The sequence below is a fragment of the Aulonocara sp. 'chitande type north' Nkhata Bay genome, linkage group LG7 (assembly GCF_057382095.1).
Source record: "Aulonocara sp. 'chitande type north' Nkhata Bay isolate Kocher_YH1m ecotype deep benthic linkage group LG7, A_spYH_male_GT1.1, whole genome shotgun sequence".
Classification (NCBI taxonomy): Eukaryota; Metazoa; Chordata; class Actinopteri; order Cichliformes; family Cichlidae; genus Aulonocara; species Aulonocara sp. 'chitande type north' Nkhata Bay.
In genome coordinates this window covers 67,038,809-67,055,653 of record NC_141350.1, presented here as the reverse complement: position 1 = coordinate 67,055,653, position 16,845 = coordinate 67,038,809, and the positions used below count along the sequence as shown (strand labels likewise).

The 16,845-nt window shown below is 42.8% G+C and overlaps 1 protein-coding gene across 3 annotated transcripts in view; it reads right to left on the bottom strand.

Moving 5' to 3' along the window:
- Positions 1 to 4,529: 4,529 nt before the first annotated feature.
- The window catches only part of vps9d1 (VPS9 domain containing 1), a 36,954-nt gene continuing 24,638 nt past the window's right edge, over positions 4,530 to 16,845 (bottom strand). Inside the window, exons 15-17 of one of the 3 annotated variants that reach the window (XM_086302111.1) lie at positions 14,251 to 14,355; positions 12,175 to 12,291; positions 4,530 to 6,332 (exon numbers count right to left, since the gene is read on the bottom strand). In XM_086302111.1, the coding sequence (XP_086158237.1) occupies positions 12,180 to 12,291; positions 14,251 to 14,355 (217 nt within the window). In that variant the 3' untranslated portion in view covers positions 4,530 to 6,332; positions 12,175 to 12,179. The other 2 variants (XM_086302113.1, XM_086302112.1) reach the window with 2 other exon arrangements.

The window sequence follows — 16,845 nt, the reverse complement described above, 5'->3', positions numbered from 1 at the left end:
GATTGCGAGATGGCATTGTTGTCTTGTATGTCGTCACGCAGACATGCTGGCTCGAGAATGTAAACTTCTCATGCAAACAGATTTTTGCCAAGGATAACTGGAACTGGACCAGGAAGCAGAGAGAGGAAAGTGAGAGTAGGGTAGTAGTAGCCTCTGGAGGGGGCGGGGAGCCAGTGCGCCACAGTTTTTGTCATGAACTTGTCGGCTGACGGCCCAATTAGGCCAAATTATAATTAATCAAAGGGAAACTCATTGGGCCCCATCTCCTCTTTGAGCTCCCTGCTTTTCTCTCCCTTCTGAAAAGGACAAAAACGGTCAAATACGCCAACGCAAACGGCCACGTTTGCTCTGCCGGTGATTCACGTCAATCTAATAGAAGAAGAAAACCGGCTTTTGTTTTAGGGGGACGAGGGGGTCACAGTCTTCTGGACTGAGGAGCGGGCAGAATGGAAATGTGGGGGTAAAGATTAGATGAAATGAGGAAATTTAACGAAGGAGATATTTCAGCGGTGGAGCTGAACCACTTTTAGTGGCAATCATGTGGTTCATGATGAGACCTCTTGCTTAAGTTCACTTGAGTTTGGGGACATTAATCTATGCACAGCATCTCAGTCAGGTCAGGTCTGGACTCTGACTGCAGCACTTTGATTCTTTTCTTCAGTTTGCTCCAAGCTTCAGCTGTGGGACAGAGTTCATGGTCCACAACTCATCATCCACCCACCACCAACATTCTTATCCTCGAGTCAAGTCGGAAACAGTCTTCTTTCTGTAGGGCACATGAAATCACAGCCCATCCAACCCTTTCACTGTCAGAGGAGGTGCTATAAACCACAACACGCTACAGTATTTGCAGGGATTTTTATTTTTTGGCTGTGGTGCAGGAAGTAGAGCAGGTACTAAGTGAAAGGGCGGTGGTTCAATCCCCGGTTCCTGTTGTAAACACCGGCACCGATGAATCCCCGAGAGTGTGTGGTGTAGAAGCACTTCAGGCAGGGACGGGAATGGGTGAGCTTGCTTTAGTAAAAGCCCTCTGAGTGCTCAGCTAGAGCAGAAAAGCACACAGTCATTTGCATTTTTGAGGATAAAAATGTTTGAATGATAAATGCCGGATAAATAGATTTATTTCAATAGTGCTGAGCTGAGCAGGATAAACGGTTCCAGAAAAGCAGTTTGGTGGCGTGTGTCAAACTTCCCATCTGCTTCTGATTAAACACTGGAGCAGCTGAGACGAGAGGAATTAAAATTTTATATCAGAAGTTAAAAACAAGCCTCGATCTTGGCAGCGCGCTGCTCTGCCTTTCGTGAGAGCGGCGAGACCTCACTGAAGCAGCGCTGCAACTTTCCATTTTTGACAAACCGACACACCGCATGTTGACTCATGGGGCGACACCGTAGGCTGATAGTTTAGCTGGAGAGGCAGGTTTTTCCCTCCTGACATATCATCTCTCCCTGCCTGAGGAGGCACTGTGGAAAACAGGGTCAGAGAAGTCACCAGCCCATAAACACAGTGTCTGTGCAACAACAGCTGTCAGCATGCTCGATACTTTGGAAGTGATTAATATCGGTTTACTCACTGCAGAAGCTCGTGTCGTATCGGCGGCCAGCTTTGAGATGAGGGGAGCAGAGTCGTGCTGTCTCCACCGGAGCGTGCTCCACAGCAGCAGGACGCAGACGCTGCAGCGCGGCAGCGCTTCATATTAACCGTCTCCATTATGAACTCATTGGTTCAAAATGTGGATTGTTAAAGCGGTTTACAGCGTGACAACAGACTGAGAGAACATCTCGTGACAGCAGCCGTGTTTGGTGGAGTCACTTAGACCCAGATCTGTATCAGGACCACAGACAATGATCACGGCGGGTTTTTACTCAGTAAAACATTCACACGAGAAAATCTTTTGCTTTGGGACCATCGCACTTTGACTCGAGGTGCATCGGTCCCTGGACCTGGTTATGTTTTGGGATTCTTGTTTTGTGGCTCCTGTTCAAGTTTGGGATTTTTATGGTGAAATCTGAACGTATATAAACTTGAAAGCCAGGCCAGAGCTGTTGTAAAATTTCGCTTTTTTCATTTGAGGCAATGAGCAAAATAAAGCCCATCTTATCAAAGCGGCTTTTTGAGACAGTAATCCATGCCTTTGTTACATCTAGGCTGGATTATTGTAACGTACTGTATTGTGGGGTTAGAGATGCGTCCATTAGGCGTCTGCAGGTTGTGCAAAATGCTGCAGCACGTCAAGTCTGAGCACATTACTAAGTATAAATTTAGAGGTGACCGTGCTTTTGCTGTAGCTGCTCCAAAGTTGTGGAACGATCTGCCCGTGCACATTAGGCCTCTTCTCTTTCTGAGTTTAAAACTCTTCTTAAAACATTTATTTGCTGAAGCCTTTGGCACTCTTTACGGGGTTGACTCAACTTGTTTTATCAAATTGTTTCATCGAGGAGCTCGCTGCCCTTGTTGTCTTGTTGAGTTGCAGAGTAAAAGTTACGATTCATGTTCTGATTTTTTTATTCTTTATAGCGGAAGTGAGCAGATTAGAAATGAGAATATCAGAGGGACGGCTCAGGCCGAGCAGTTTGGAGACAAAGTTAGAGAGGCGAAGCTGAGATGTGCAGAGGAGGGATAGTGGTTGAAGATGGAGCTGCCAGGGAGGAGGACAAAAAGAGGAAGACCTCAGAGAAGATTTATGGATGCGGTGAAGGAGGCCGTGCAGAGCGAGATGGACGAGGAAGCTGGGATAGGGTGAGAAGGAGGAAGGTGAGCAGCTAAAAGAAGAAGAGAGTAGTCCCGTAACATCCAGCCCTCGACATGGACAGGCAGTCCTCTCTTTTCTTGGTCCTTTCTGAAAGCCTCCCTGACATTCGACCCTGGTTTATCATTTACCTTCTTTAATCTGGACACTTTAAAATGGTCTAATAAATAATTTCACTTTGTTTTCTCTCACACATGCTTTAGTTATTCCACCACCAACAATGTTAGTTAACCAGGGAAGGGTGCAGAAAAAGGAAAAGCACTAACGTCTCCCTTTTAGCCTTTTAGCTTCAGCTACATTTATGCTGACAGTCGTGTTTGTTTGCTCTTCATGGGAACAAAATCCCCAAAAGGTTCAAACTTTTTCAGACACGACGTGTGTAACACTGCTGTTCTTATAAACGCTGCTCTGATCTTAATGTTCTCCACACCTTGAGTGAGAGCGAAAACAGCAGAACACCGGCAAGAGAGAAAACTTAAAGCGAGTGCATGCGCTCAGGTTCATGCAGCAGCGTCAGTGATGAGCCACTTGTCCTGGGTCAACTCTGTAAATGAATTGGAAAAGGGACAAAAGACACGGAGCGAGGATGGAGGGCATGCTGGGTGCTGCAGCGGCCTCTGATTCGGAGTGGCATGTTTTTTCCTCGAGTTTACAGGCTTCTGCTGTTATTCAGCCATGTGCCCATCACATCCTCCTGCTCGATCCAGGGTTCATCCTCACACAGACACCCGAACAACCGAGCGACTTAAAAACCAAACTAGGAAAAACACATCAGTGACTTTTGTTTCCCTCTGTTAATAAAGACCAGACATCTTCCAGGATGTATCACTGATTAACGGATCACTAATTAGAGGTTACCAACCTCCATATGGCTTCTTTTTTAAATTGCAAAAGCAGGAAACTCTCCTGCACGATAATCAATAGACCAGATGTATGAAAACACACTGATCTTTCAGCTACACTTTGAACCTGCTGTGATAATCATCTGAGCTCATGCACACTGCTTAAAGAAGTTAAAAGGAACATTTTAGGAGATGAAAAAATAAATCATGCTGGCCATCTTTACTGATATGGACTCGATGTGTTAGGGATGAGCAGATGGCACATCACTTGATGGAAATGAAAATTATCAACCTACAGAGGGCCCAGAATTCAAAGTTAAAAAAAAAAGAAAAAAAAAAAAAAGAAAGATGCGGTAGGTAGGCTAGTCCGTTTTGCCAACACGCAATTGCAGCAACTCGAAATAGCTCTGCCATGCTTGCATGCATGCCAGGGCGTGGCTCCTAGTTAGACTGATGGTATCCTGGGGGATCACTGAGCTGAGGTGCAACCTGACTGATAACGTCCCAGAGGTGTTTTATTGGATTAAGGTCAGGGAGAGGGGGGTTCGTACAAACGCGTGAACTCCAGAGAGGTTCTTTTCTATCAGACTGCAAATGTACTTATTAATGTTGTAAACTTGGTTTCACATGTTCAAGTATCCAACTTGCTTCCAGTGGTCATCAGAGGAACTGCAAGTTTTACAGCTTCTGAAATTTTATACATTTCGGATCTTTTGAAGTTTTACTTCAACAATTTCAACATGTTGTATTAATACAGTCAAACATCTTTACACGGACAGAAAGGGAAGTTTCACTCGTCTGGCACACTTAAGATAAAAGTCTGACATCGTTGCTAGGCTCGGGGTATCATGACTCAAAGTCAAACGCATTTTGACCATTTCATTTGAAATGTATTTTTCCCTCTACAGGAACAAAAAAGAAAAGGAAACAAAACAAATCAACATTTCTTCTCTTTATTGTCTAATTTGTCCAACACATTCATCATTTTTAAAGTTTCACAGTACAGCAGTTCAATAAAACCGTGACTCAGTGGACAATAAATCATTAAATCATTAAATCGACGCCTTAGTCGTCTTTACAAAACACATTCTGACATTTTTATTAACTGTGTAAACGTTACAGAGGCAAGTCTTTATGTAATTGTCAGAAATTGTAGGCAGTAGTAAATTCTCCCCAAAAATGTCACATGTTTTGGGAGGATACAAAAAAGGGAAAAAAGATACATCCAGTAAACTGAAGTGTAAATGATTCAAACAGCTGAAGTGTAGCTCACGTTATTTGACCTGCACTGAGGATTTCTGGGATTTAAAGAGCTACTGGTTTCCACCAAATATGCAGGAAATTAATCTAAAGAAGAAAAGAAAGTGGACCCAACTGATTCTCATCCCAGCACTGAAGACTCAGCTTCCAGAGAAAAGACAAGTATCTAATATGTGTAGATGTGAGGGGAGGAAGGAGTCAAAATAAGGTTTAAAACTCTAAGATACAAAAAAAAAAGCTATGAAATAACCTGGATAATGTGAGTGTGCAGGAAAACATCCACATGAGGAGAAAAGCAACCCGAGTGCCTGCAGTTAGTAAAACCCAACCTAAACACTGCAGAGCTCCTCCTCCACTACATCTCCACCAATCACCGAGTCCGTCTGAACATCCAACACAACCTCACCTCTGAATGCCTCAAAAACACACACAAGCATTCAAAAATTATAAATGTGCGTCATTCCTTTAAAAAGAGTTTCTCTAGAACAGATGACTTTCCAAATCTCAGTCCAAGCACGCACACCCCACACTGTAAACTTCAGTAGTGCTTTTCAAATCAAACTCCTTCACATTTTAATCGTTTCCTGAATCAGATGATTAAGTTTTGACACATTATCCCTTTTCCTCATTAAAGCCCCATTCACACTGCTTTTCTTTGATGCCGATGCGACAGTTTTATTCGTCTTACTGTACGTAAACATCACTTCACTCCAAGCCTCCTGTGGATAAATGCTCAGCCCCTCCCCTCTGGAAGCAGAGGAAGCTGAAACACCAACGTGCAGCTGTGCTGGGGACTTGTAAGTCGATGACTTTAGGAAATCTGAAGTTAAAGTCATTCATGCATAACTGGAATGTGAGCTACAAACAGCAACTGCTCTTATTAAACTGCATTTAATAACTACATACTTGAAATAGAGCAACAATTAGTCCAACTGGAGCCAATAAAGGTGGAAATCAGCATTAGCAACGCTGTTTTCTTTCATCAGCTGGAGAGAGTAAATGAAGCCCACGCTAATTATTCTCAGTAACATGTTAACACATGAATATTTGCTTTCTGTTACAGCATTTGCCTCAGACATAGTTGGAGGAGCCTGTCAGTCCCTGCAGGGAAGCGGTCATCGTGCCGCGCTCAGGTCGCGGACACAAAAAGGTCAAAAACATTTGAGATGGAGAGAAGTAGTAGTTCAATCCTTTCTGCAGAGAAAGGCGTGTCAGAAGAAGTCTGGACAGCAAACACAGCAATCCTTGGATAAGTCCAACTTCAACCAGTCTGAAAACACAACAGGTCCCAAAGCAGGCGCTGATGGGGTCAAAAAGGCTCACCGGCACCAGTTTAGTCCCTCTGGTTGGTTAAATGTAACGTACGTCTGTATGTGTGCAAGAAAATATGCATATGCAGTTTCAGGGAGCTGCAGGTTCAGCTGGAGCCTTTATGTACTGCAGCAGGGGTCACGGGGTGAACGGAAGGATGTGCAGCAGCCTACAACACACAATGGGGAAAGATTTTACTGGCAATACATTTATAATATAATATCTACACTGCATGAGCTGCATGAGGCCATTTCTGTATCCTCCCGGATCTTATTGAAGAGGATCAAGGAAACAAGTATCCCATCTTGCAGGGGGTTGGGGTGGTGGTGGGTATTACCAAAATTCATAATACACCTTCTGAACACCAACCAGGTCAGCGGTGAGTACTTTCAGGGTAGGGTTAGATTAAAATACAAAAAACAAAGCTACAAAGCTTAAATATACACATTAAAAAACACAAGGAAACAAACTAGTAGTTAAGCGTGTGCCTAACATGAAACGGGTCACTAGAGGACCAGCAGACGTCTTCTGATGAACACAGATTCATCTTTCACACTGATGAGCTAATAAACGAAACTTGTTTTGTTGCTTTCATCAGGGGCCGACTGCTCCAAACACAGTGACTGGAAACAACCAGGTGAGGAAAGGCCAAAAGGACTCTTCATTACTCTGAGCGCCTCAGAGCAGACAGCGGCAACAAGTAGAGCCATCACGTCGTTACGCATCCTCGATAATCCAGAAAAGGAGCGACTACAATACCCCATCGGCCTTTTATGGTTGAAGGGAAAAAGTACTGCAAGTAACTACAAGCAGTCTTTTATTTTAAGTTGACGTTTAAATTCAGTCAGATAATTCAGGCGTAAAGCTGTAACCACAAGGGGAGCTGTCAATGCAGACTGCAAGTCATCACGATGTAAAAAGCGTTGGTTCGGTCGTCTGTTGAAGTCCACAGATCTGGAACACACCGTTCATTTGATGCTTGCGTCTTCAGACATTTTGCTGCCGTTTCCAACTGTTTGATCTCATATTGGTACTGATTGGTTATTCAGCCTAACCAAGGACAAGGTCTGCATATTAGCTGCGGGTAGAACTACGTGCACAGTACTCACAAATATATCAAAGCTTATTTGTTATGGAAGTTTCTTTGAGCCAATTTGTGTTGCTGATGTTTTTACCAGCTTGGTGGAAACAATCACAGGTGGTACAGCTGCTCTTGGGTGATGCCTGCAAATGCAGGAAGATTGCGACTTGAAGCTCTGCAGTGATTGGTCGATAGGAGGAGCAGTAAGACTCGGGGATGAAGGAACTCTGCATTGTTATTTTGAAATGCACGTTACAGATTTTTGAGACGGCTGCCGTGTGAAATTCACTTTGCTGCACAGGATAAAATGTTTGTAATGTTGCAGTAACATGAGTAAGCTACTCTGCAGCCACGCTAACATTTCAGTCCGGGTCAAAAACATGACGTTACCATTTTAAATCAACCGTCTGCCGTTGCCGTGTGAGCAAATTAAACAAGTATTTAACAATTTTTTAAAACAGTCATAATCAAACTATTAGGTATTGACAACCATGAATGTACTGGTACCCACTAACACATCGTGGCATGCCCAGCTACAGTAATGTGTCAAACAGCTGCTTTTTGGTAAGCCAACATTGTAATTTGTTAGGCTTCTTGCAACAGTCGCCTAAACTCGCTGCACATTAACGATAAGTCCTCCAGTTTCCTCTGACCTGCACTTGATGTTTTGAAGGTCATATCTGAGTACAGAGAGAGACGGGCATTTGACCTTTTCAGCATTTTGCTGCAGATTGATGACTTGTAAGTCTGCTTCGTGGTCGTGTCTCTGCTCCACTGTCAGTGTTGGTAACTTTCAGTGACTAGGATTAAATGCGCAGTAAGAATAACTGCTGACAGTCAGACATAACGCATGTCGACTCGTGTTTGATGACCGTTTCTTACTTCAGAGGCGGTCTGGGATTTCTATGGTACATTATTAAAAAGAAGCATTCAAATACCAATCTGAACTTTGATCATCTTTAAAGCCAAAGCCACGGAAAAGCATCTACACAGCATATATAACCAGACATTCAACCTAAATCTGCTTCTCCGGCACAGAGCTGATTGCGGTTGCTGACAGCTCTGTGCAGCGCAGCAGTCCGCAGAGTTCAATACTTGGCTGTAGTGGAATCATTGTGTCACTGGGAGTTTTGGGAGACGGCAGTTGAGAAATGTCACATTTTGTAACGTGCAGTGTCATCACGCCCCATCCTGCAGAGCAGCACCTTGGGTGCCAGACAGGCCATTCAGTGACACTCTCATCCCTCGGTGTAATGCATCAGTCTCAGTCTACTTCACTCCTGTGTCAGTGGCAGCTGAACTTCATTCGACCATGGCCTGCAATGACTTTGCCAAATTCTTCACTGAAAAAATCCAAAAAATTAGACAAGCAATTGGTACATCAACAGCAGATCCAGGATATGTACTGTGTCCACCAAAAAACTGTTTAAACACCATGAAACAGTTTCAACCTATTAACAGCAAAGACCTGGAGGACATCTTAGGTCAACTGAACTCCTCCTCCTGCTGTTTAGATGTCCTGCCAACAAGTTTTTTCAAAAAGGTCTCAAAGACTTTAGAGTCAGACCTGTTACAGATCGTCAACTTTTCTTTATTATCAGGTGTGTTTCCAGAATCACTAAAAACTGCTGTAATCAAACCTATACTGAAAAAGGACAATCTTGACAAGACACAAATGAACAACTACAGGCCGATCTCAAATCTCCCGTTTTTAAGTAAGATCATTGAAAAAGCAGTTTCTCAACAGCTCAGTTACTTCTTAAAACAGAATAACTGCTACGATGCCTTCCAGTCAGGTTTTAGACAGAACCACAGCACTGAAACCGCTCTGACCAAAGTGTTTAATGACATATGTCTGAATACAGACAGTGGAAAAATGTCAGTCCTAGTTTTACTGGATCTCAGTGCAGCATTTGATACAGTTGACCACAACATATTACTCAAACGACTGGAGAACTGGACAGGTCTTTCAGGAACTGTACTAAACTGATTCAAAACATACGTAGAAAACAGGAAATACTTTGTATCAATAGGTAACTTCACATCTGAGCAGACAAGTATCACATGTGGAGTTCCCCAAGGTTCCATCTTGGGACCCCTTCTGTTTAACATCTACATGCTCCCACTGGCACAGATTATAAACAACAACAAAATAAACTATCACAGCTATGCAGATGACACACAAATATATATCACAATGTCACCAGGAGACCAAGGCCCTGTGCAGGCTCTTGGTAAATGCATTGAGGAAATCAATGACTGGTTGTGCCACAATTTTCTCCAGCTAAACAAAAACAAAACTGAGGTAATAGTCTTTGGCGCCAAAGAAAAACGATTACAGGTCACCAGAGAACTTCAATCTATACATCTAAAAACCACAAACCAGGCGAGAAATGTGGGTGTAGTGATGGATGCAGACCTAAACTTAGAAAAACACATTAAGACAATAACAAAGTCAGCTTACTATCACCTCAAGAATATATCAAGGATAAAAGATCTGATGTCTCAACAGGACCTGGAAAAACTAGTCCATGCATTCATCTTTAGTAGGCTTGATTACTGTAACAGCATCTTTACAGGTCTACCTAAAAAAATCAGTCAGACAACTACAGCTCATTCAGAACTCTGCTGCTCGAGTCCTCACTAAGACCAAAAAAGTGGACCACATCAGTCCAGCTCTGAGGTCCTTACACTGGCTGCCTGTCCGTCAGAGGATAGACTTTAAAGTTCTGATGCTGGTCTCTAAAGCTCTGAATGGTTTAGGACCAAAATACATCAGTGACCTCCTGACCCAGTATGAACCTTCCAGATCCCTCAGGTCATCTGGATCCGGTCTTTTATCAGTTCCCAGAGTCAGAACCAGACACGGAGAAGCTGCATTCAGCTTTTATGCTCCTTATATCTGGAACAAACTCCCAGAAAGCCTCAGATCAGCTGAAACACTCAGTTTATTTAAACCCAGGTTGAAGACTCACCTGTTCTCAGCTGCATTTGAATAAAGCACCAAATCCACACTTTAAGCTTAAATTTCAAAACTTACATTTAACTACTGATTTTATCTACTGTTCTGATTTTATCTGTTTTGATTTTATCTACTGTTTTGTTTGTTTGTTTGTTTGTTAATTAGTTAGTTAGTTTATTTGCTTGTTTTAATCAATTTTAAATCATGCTTTTTATTTGTTCTTGTTTCTAATGTCTCTGTAAAGCACTTTGAATCACCTTGTTGTTGAATTGTGCTATACAAATAAACTTGCCTTGCCTCCGGCTATCGCTCCATCTCAACGACCTCTTTTCACAACTGCATCCACACTTCAAACCTTCCTCCAGATGAGCTTTTCAGAACGATGCCAAAACTGGAAATGTGTTTGCTCGTTTAACAGCAGATCAAAACACAACAAGAAGTATCCATCGGTCTGCTCGTTCAGATGAAACTGCATCATATATTTCAGGATCTGCACGTGTGCGGCACTTCCAGTGTCAGTCAACTCAGACGGGTCGTGCTGCAGCATTTTGCTGTGAAATTGGCGGCGTTCTCATTTTTCCATGACCAACAGCACTGAATTCTGTCAGAGCAGACTTCTCTAATGTTTGTGTATAATTTTTTAAAAACTGTTTACAAACCAGACTTCTGCTGGTGGCTGACACGCAGTCCCTGAGAGCACACGGTAAGCAGGAGACAAACGGCACAAAGGAGATTTGGTTGAAGAAAAACAAAAAATAAACAGACTGGAGTCAATTTGTTCATCCGAGTGGTTGCAGGGCCTCCTGCTACAGACTCAGGTTTTACTCAGTTTTGGGACGTGAAGGCTAAGTGAGGCAGAAAGGACTTCTCACAGAGGGCTGCAGAGGGGCTAGCAGTAAAGGCTGACTCCCTGGTAAAGCCACGACGCTGAGGATGAGCCATAATAGACACAGACATGGCACTCCATAAATCCACTTTTCTTCTTTCAGTGTTTGCATGGCTTCTAATGCAGATGAAGTGCTAGCTATCTAAAGCAGAAAACTTCTGTCACGACTGGATGACTTGAGCTAATTCATCCAAACTCACAAGTTTGATCAGCCTTGTAAATTTGCCAGGCTGACAACTTCCTGCAGTACGAGCTATGCAAGCTGGAGGCAGTTAGTTGTAACTTGGCTAGCTATCCAAGGTGGCATTTGAGTTCAACTTTGTGATTAAACTAATCAGAGAAACCAGTTGTTTTTCAAACTCTAAACACCGGTCAGAGGTCACAGGTATAACGTGGTTATTAACTTTTTGTTAACCCAGGTGTTCTGGTTCAGGCTCTGCGTGCACTCACATAAAAGGGGGCAAATATATTTATTTTACAGTGACAGCTGCAAATAAACTGCACGCAGTTCAACATTAAAGGTTACTCAGTATGTTCAGCGCCGACTCTGCACCAGTCTGTGTGTTTTAATCTGTATTCTTGTAGCTGCCACAGCAGAAGTGTCAGATTCAGTGTCAGCGAACTGTTTTAGCGTCACCATCTGAATGGAGGCAAATTCCAGTGACACTTTGCACTGCTGTAACTTTACAGCTGGGCTTCATTTGGCCGCATCAGTCAGGCATGGCTCAACAGTACATATGTGATAACACCAAGATAAATTTTTACATGATTTTAATAAGTTGCTATACCAACACTATGTGTTTATGTTCCCTAATGCACACAACAATGAGACGAGCCCAAACACGTCTGACTGTCAGAGGCACGTCAGGCTCTGATGTTTTACTTGCAGCTGACCAGGTTGCGTTCACAGGTTACCTCACTGACCCATTAATCTCACTGATGCATCCCTCAGGTAGATGGTAATGAAAAGCTTATTCTCTGCAGGATGTTTAAGTCACTGTGCAATAACACGAATGTCACAATAACCTTTACAGAAAAGCTCATCTTCAAAGCATCCATGTTATGTATGGATATCCCCTTACCTGTTTCATATAAGCTTTCCCGCAGGAAGCTGAGCTACGCCGGGCTGCAGAGACTCAACATAGGCCAAAGCACTCTGCATGGAGGTGAGGCAGTATCCCTCCTCTCCTATCAAATAGCTGAAACAGAGAAGTGGATGATAGTAAAAGGTTTTATAGTTTTACACTAACAATTTTTCTCCACTTTTGGAGTTATGAACACATTACACGGTGAGCAGGCTGAGCAAAAGAAAGTCATGGATGCTATATGAAAAGATCAAGTCATAACCAAGGAGGTTTTTAGAGACAGCAGACGAGATGCAGACGAGGCCAGGACTCAACTCTGAGTCCGGGGCTAAGAGGATCGAGACACGAGAGGGGACAGAAAGAGGAAAGCGATAAGATGCTTATCGCTCAGCTGTTATCTGGAAATTCTGAACAAAACGTGCATTTGAAGGAAAAAAGGAGAAGAAACATTTTGTGAAGCCACTACAGTTAGCGGGATTTCTGCATCAATTACTCATAAAATGCGCTCCGATCTTTATCCAAGTCACAATCATAGACAAACTGATCAGGGTAGCGGCGCACAAACAGTTGCACTTTCATGTTATCAGTGAACACAGCGTTTAATCCTTCACACTGCAGACTAAAAACTAAGTTAACTCCTTAATTAAGGAATTTACAGTCACCTTTTTTTTACCTCAGATGAAAATATCAGAGACATTTGTGGCTGAGTTTAAAGTCAAACTTCTTTTTACTGCTCTGATTTGAGTTAAGTGTACGTTGTGATTCGAGGTCAGTTATTCTTTTAAAAACCCATCTTTCTATACTTTTCATGCAGCTTTTACTTCAACGCATTTCTGTGAGAACGGGAGTCTCTCCTCTAACATGAATGATCTAAACTCAAGGACTTTATTTGCACTTTTATAGAGAAGAAAACCAAATCCCAAATATCCTGACATTCCTCAGCCAATGCCAGTCTAACCAACCGGCTTTTACAATCCACTCTTTTTGGAGATATGATGAGACCTTTTGGGTGTGGTGTGTAAACTCACATGCTACTCTGCCAAAGACGTATGGCTCAAGCAGAACAGCACTTAGCTGCTTCTGGTGACATGAGCGTGCTCTGCACCGATCATCATCAGAAAAGAACAAAACTTCAGCCTGAAAAACATTTGATTTGGATTTTTAACCCTGACAAAGATGAAAACTGGAAGCACTGCTGTTGCTTTGTGTTTATTTAGATCTGCACAGAAGACCCAGTGTCAGCATCATTTCTCATGGTCAGTGTGTTTGCTATTTATTGTCACGTTTGTGTCTCCAGCAGACATCGAGCAGTCAGATTCTAATCAACATAATTCTGAATTCCGTTTTATTTGATGAAATTTTTGTGACTTCGATAACAATGTTTTTTCAAGTAAGGATATTTTTAGCCAGCTAGCTCTAATTTAGCTACTCTGCACAAACAGGGCCAACGTTAGCTGCCCAGTTTAAAATAACCATCAGCAACTTCTCAGATGAGTCTGAATGAACTAGCAGGCTAGCTAGTCTTCAGTATCATTAGCTAGAAGAAAGAAATTTGGTTTAGATTTGATTCCAAAATCCAAACTCTCCCTCCACATAAAGAATATACAGCCGATGCCGACTGCAGTCTTCACCCGAGGGCCTGAAACGCTACAGCCAACTATCAGCCCCTGTTTGTTTGCTCACTAACGCTGTCACTGGCACCACCTGAAGCCACAGTGTTTTCTTGTCCTTTTGCGGTGGTGTGCTGGTTGTCGTCAGTGATTGGCTGACTCTGATCTACCTTTAGCCATTGTTGCTCACTGTTGGATGGAAGCGCGACGCAAAGCAAAGCTTTAGTTTTGTCCTTCATATAGAATCACTACAAGAGGCAACTAAGAGAGCTGAGGAAGGTCTCATTACAGCCTTTCAGACAAAAAGTTTCTTAATTTTAAACTTGGGAATAAATAAGATTTTACTGAGCGGCAGCATGTTAACAAAATACTCACGTTTTACTGTTATTTTATGTATTTATGCACCAAACTGTAAGTTTATCTGCTCCCAGGGACATCATCACTTTCCATGCGGATGACTCACCCTTCATGAATGAACTCCTCCAAAGCAGCACATTCAGACACCAGCTGAGGACACTGACACCGCAGAGCCACGTAGGACAGGATGGGTAACAGGTCGTCTGCACCGCTGTCAGAGGAAAGGAAGGAAGGAGGCGGTAAGTTCAAGTAAGAGGGAAAAACAAAAGCAAATAAATAAAGATGAAGGGAAAAAAAGAGTGACATTCACAGAGTATGACTGCATGCACTCTCCAGGGGACTGAAAGGAAACTAAATCAAACGTAGCTCTTAACGGGATGCCTGTTCGGGGATGGAAATGATAAAGCTTTTTTTTCCTCCCCCCTCCTTCCCTCTTTGCTCCCTTTCTGAGATCTGTTGGGAGGACAAATTGCAGCCTGGGAGATGATGACAGCTTGATAGCATTTTCCCTGTGTGCAGACAGTGACCATTTGTTTATCAGGACTCACACGCAGGGCTAACTGCTCGTTTGCTAGTTTGCGTGAGAAGGCAGGTTGCTGGCCCTCCACTGACCCGGTGCACATGCAACTGGATACTCTCCTCCTGCGGGTTCTGGAAGGTGTGGACGAGCTCATGTAACCGCTGGGAGCCGGACCTCACATACTCACACAATCGCAAGCCCTGAACTCTAATCTTCAGAGTTCACTACTGTAAACATACACATCGATCGCTCACACGAAAACTGGTGTCTCTGCATTCCAAGGATACAATGCAGTCCAGCCACATGCACAAGTACTGATCTCTCAGGGAAGATTAGGCCACATTATGGCTTTGCAGGGCTCTTTAGTGGACAAAAAGTTTAAAAATGCAAACGGCAGAAGCAGAAAGACAGAAAATTTCCCGATTAAATGGATGTAGAGGGAATACAGAGGATCACAATAGAAGAGGAAGGAAAAAAAAGGACTAGATGGCTTTTCACAGAATAAAAAGACGACAACTAGTACAAAAAACAAAACAACAAACCACCAACTAAAACTAGATTCTAAAGAGTAAGGGTAAAGGCCAGGAAAAATAATTCTAATTTGGTTATACAAAGAATTTATTTTACAGTGAAAGCAAAAAATACCCCAAAGGAAACCCGTCTAAATTCTGAGGGAATATTTAATTGAACTAGTGTTGTTGGGTCAATGATCAATGAAAAGACCAACAACATTCGGAGGGATCTCCAACAGCCTGTTAACGATCATCCTGAATCACAGCCAGAATCATTTTTTAAATATATCTGCCACACTAACATTTCAGGTCGTGTCTGGTAATATAAGTGAAGGAGACGTGAGCCAAAATGCGCACACGGCACCATTTGAAATTAATCCATGTGTGGGTAGCAGCTACATTAGTCCATCATTAGCATCTCAAAACTAAAGCAAGAAGAACAGAATGAGGATGTTTCTGTCTGCTTTGATTTTAAAGTAGAGCTTAACGGGCCTCCTCACTTGCAGAGACACTGGTTTGTCCAAGATTTACTGGTGAGAGATTCCACTGTGTGCAAGGGGTGGGTATGGTGAAAAATCAGAGAGGCAGGTGAGCAATTTTACAAATACACAGTAAAATCAGACTGAATCACTTCAGGTAACTGTGGACCAAAAGTAGAGAAGAGCCTGGAAAATGTTGCGAGGTACTAGCACTTAAACTGTTAGGCTAGATCCTTTATTATATGTGAGCGAGACTCTGTTGGTATAGCACACCTTCGCCTTTATCACACTGGAAATGGGAAACAGTCCCAACCCTAATCCCAGTGCGAGTCTGGGTGAAATAGGACAAAATGGCTATGATATAAAAATATTAATTTTTAAGGTAAAGCAGGAAGCGCCGTGATGTGAAGTTTAAATTACATTTTGTCGCTGTATTTTTCTTAAACAAATTTTCTATATACTGAACAACGAAACACCAGCTAAAGCCAAAGCACACAAATCCTGACCAGATGCATCTTTGGAAGACAAAGCTGGGGGACCAGTCAGGCACCGAAACACTGCAGCAGATCAATCCATACGGAAACACGCAGCGAACAATAAATAGTGCGCTTCAGTGTTGTTGCACTGGTGTACTCGATATACACAAGGAGAGATAAATATGCAATATAAACATAAATATTAACACATACACACACACTCTGTCTGTGAAACATCTTGATTAGATTTTTAAAAAACGACTTTCCAATCTGAGTCAGGCCTTGGATTAAAAACACCCACTCTGTGAGTCACAGTGGCATCCACAAAGGCAACCTGTATTTAAAAGGGACTAAGAAAAGCAGTCACATATGGCCCTGCACTGAGCTGCAATCAGCAAAGAAAAACATGCCAGCGCTGGCAGTCTGGGGCCAAAGTCCAGTCCAACCTGGAGATTTCATCTTTACTACAAGATGGTAACAAAGCTCTGTGAAATCTAAAATAGTCACCGATTGAAATGTCTGCTGTGGCAGGACACAGCGTGATTCGTGTTTCCACATAACAAGTGCAGCGTGATTAGGTTTGCATTTCTTGGAGAGACATTTGTTGCCCAGTTGTTTCTTTTAGCGTCGTGAGGGTACACATCAAAATCCCTCAACGTCACAACTTTTCTGGATCAAAAGCTTTGAGAAGTGCTGCGCCCAATCAACTCTTCC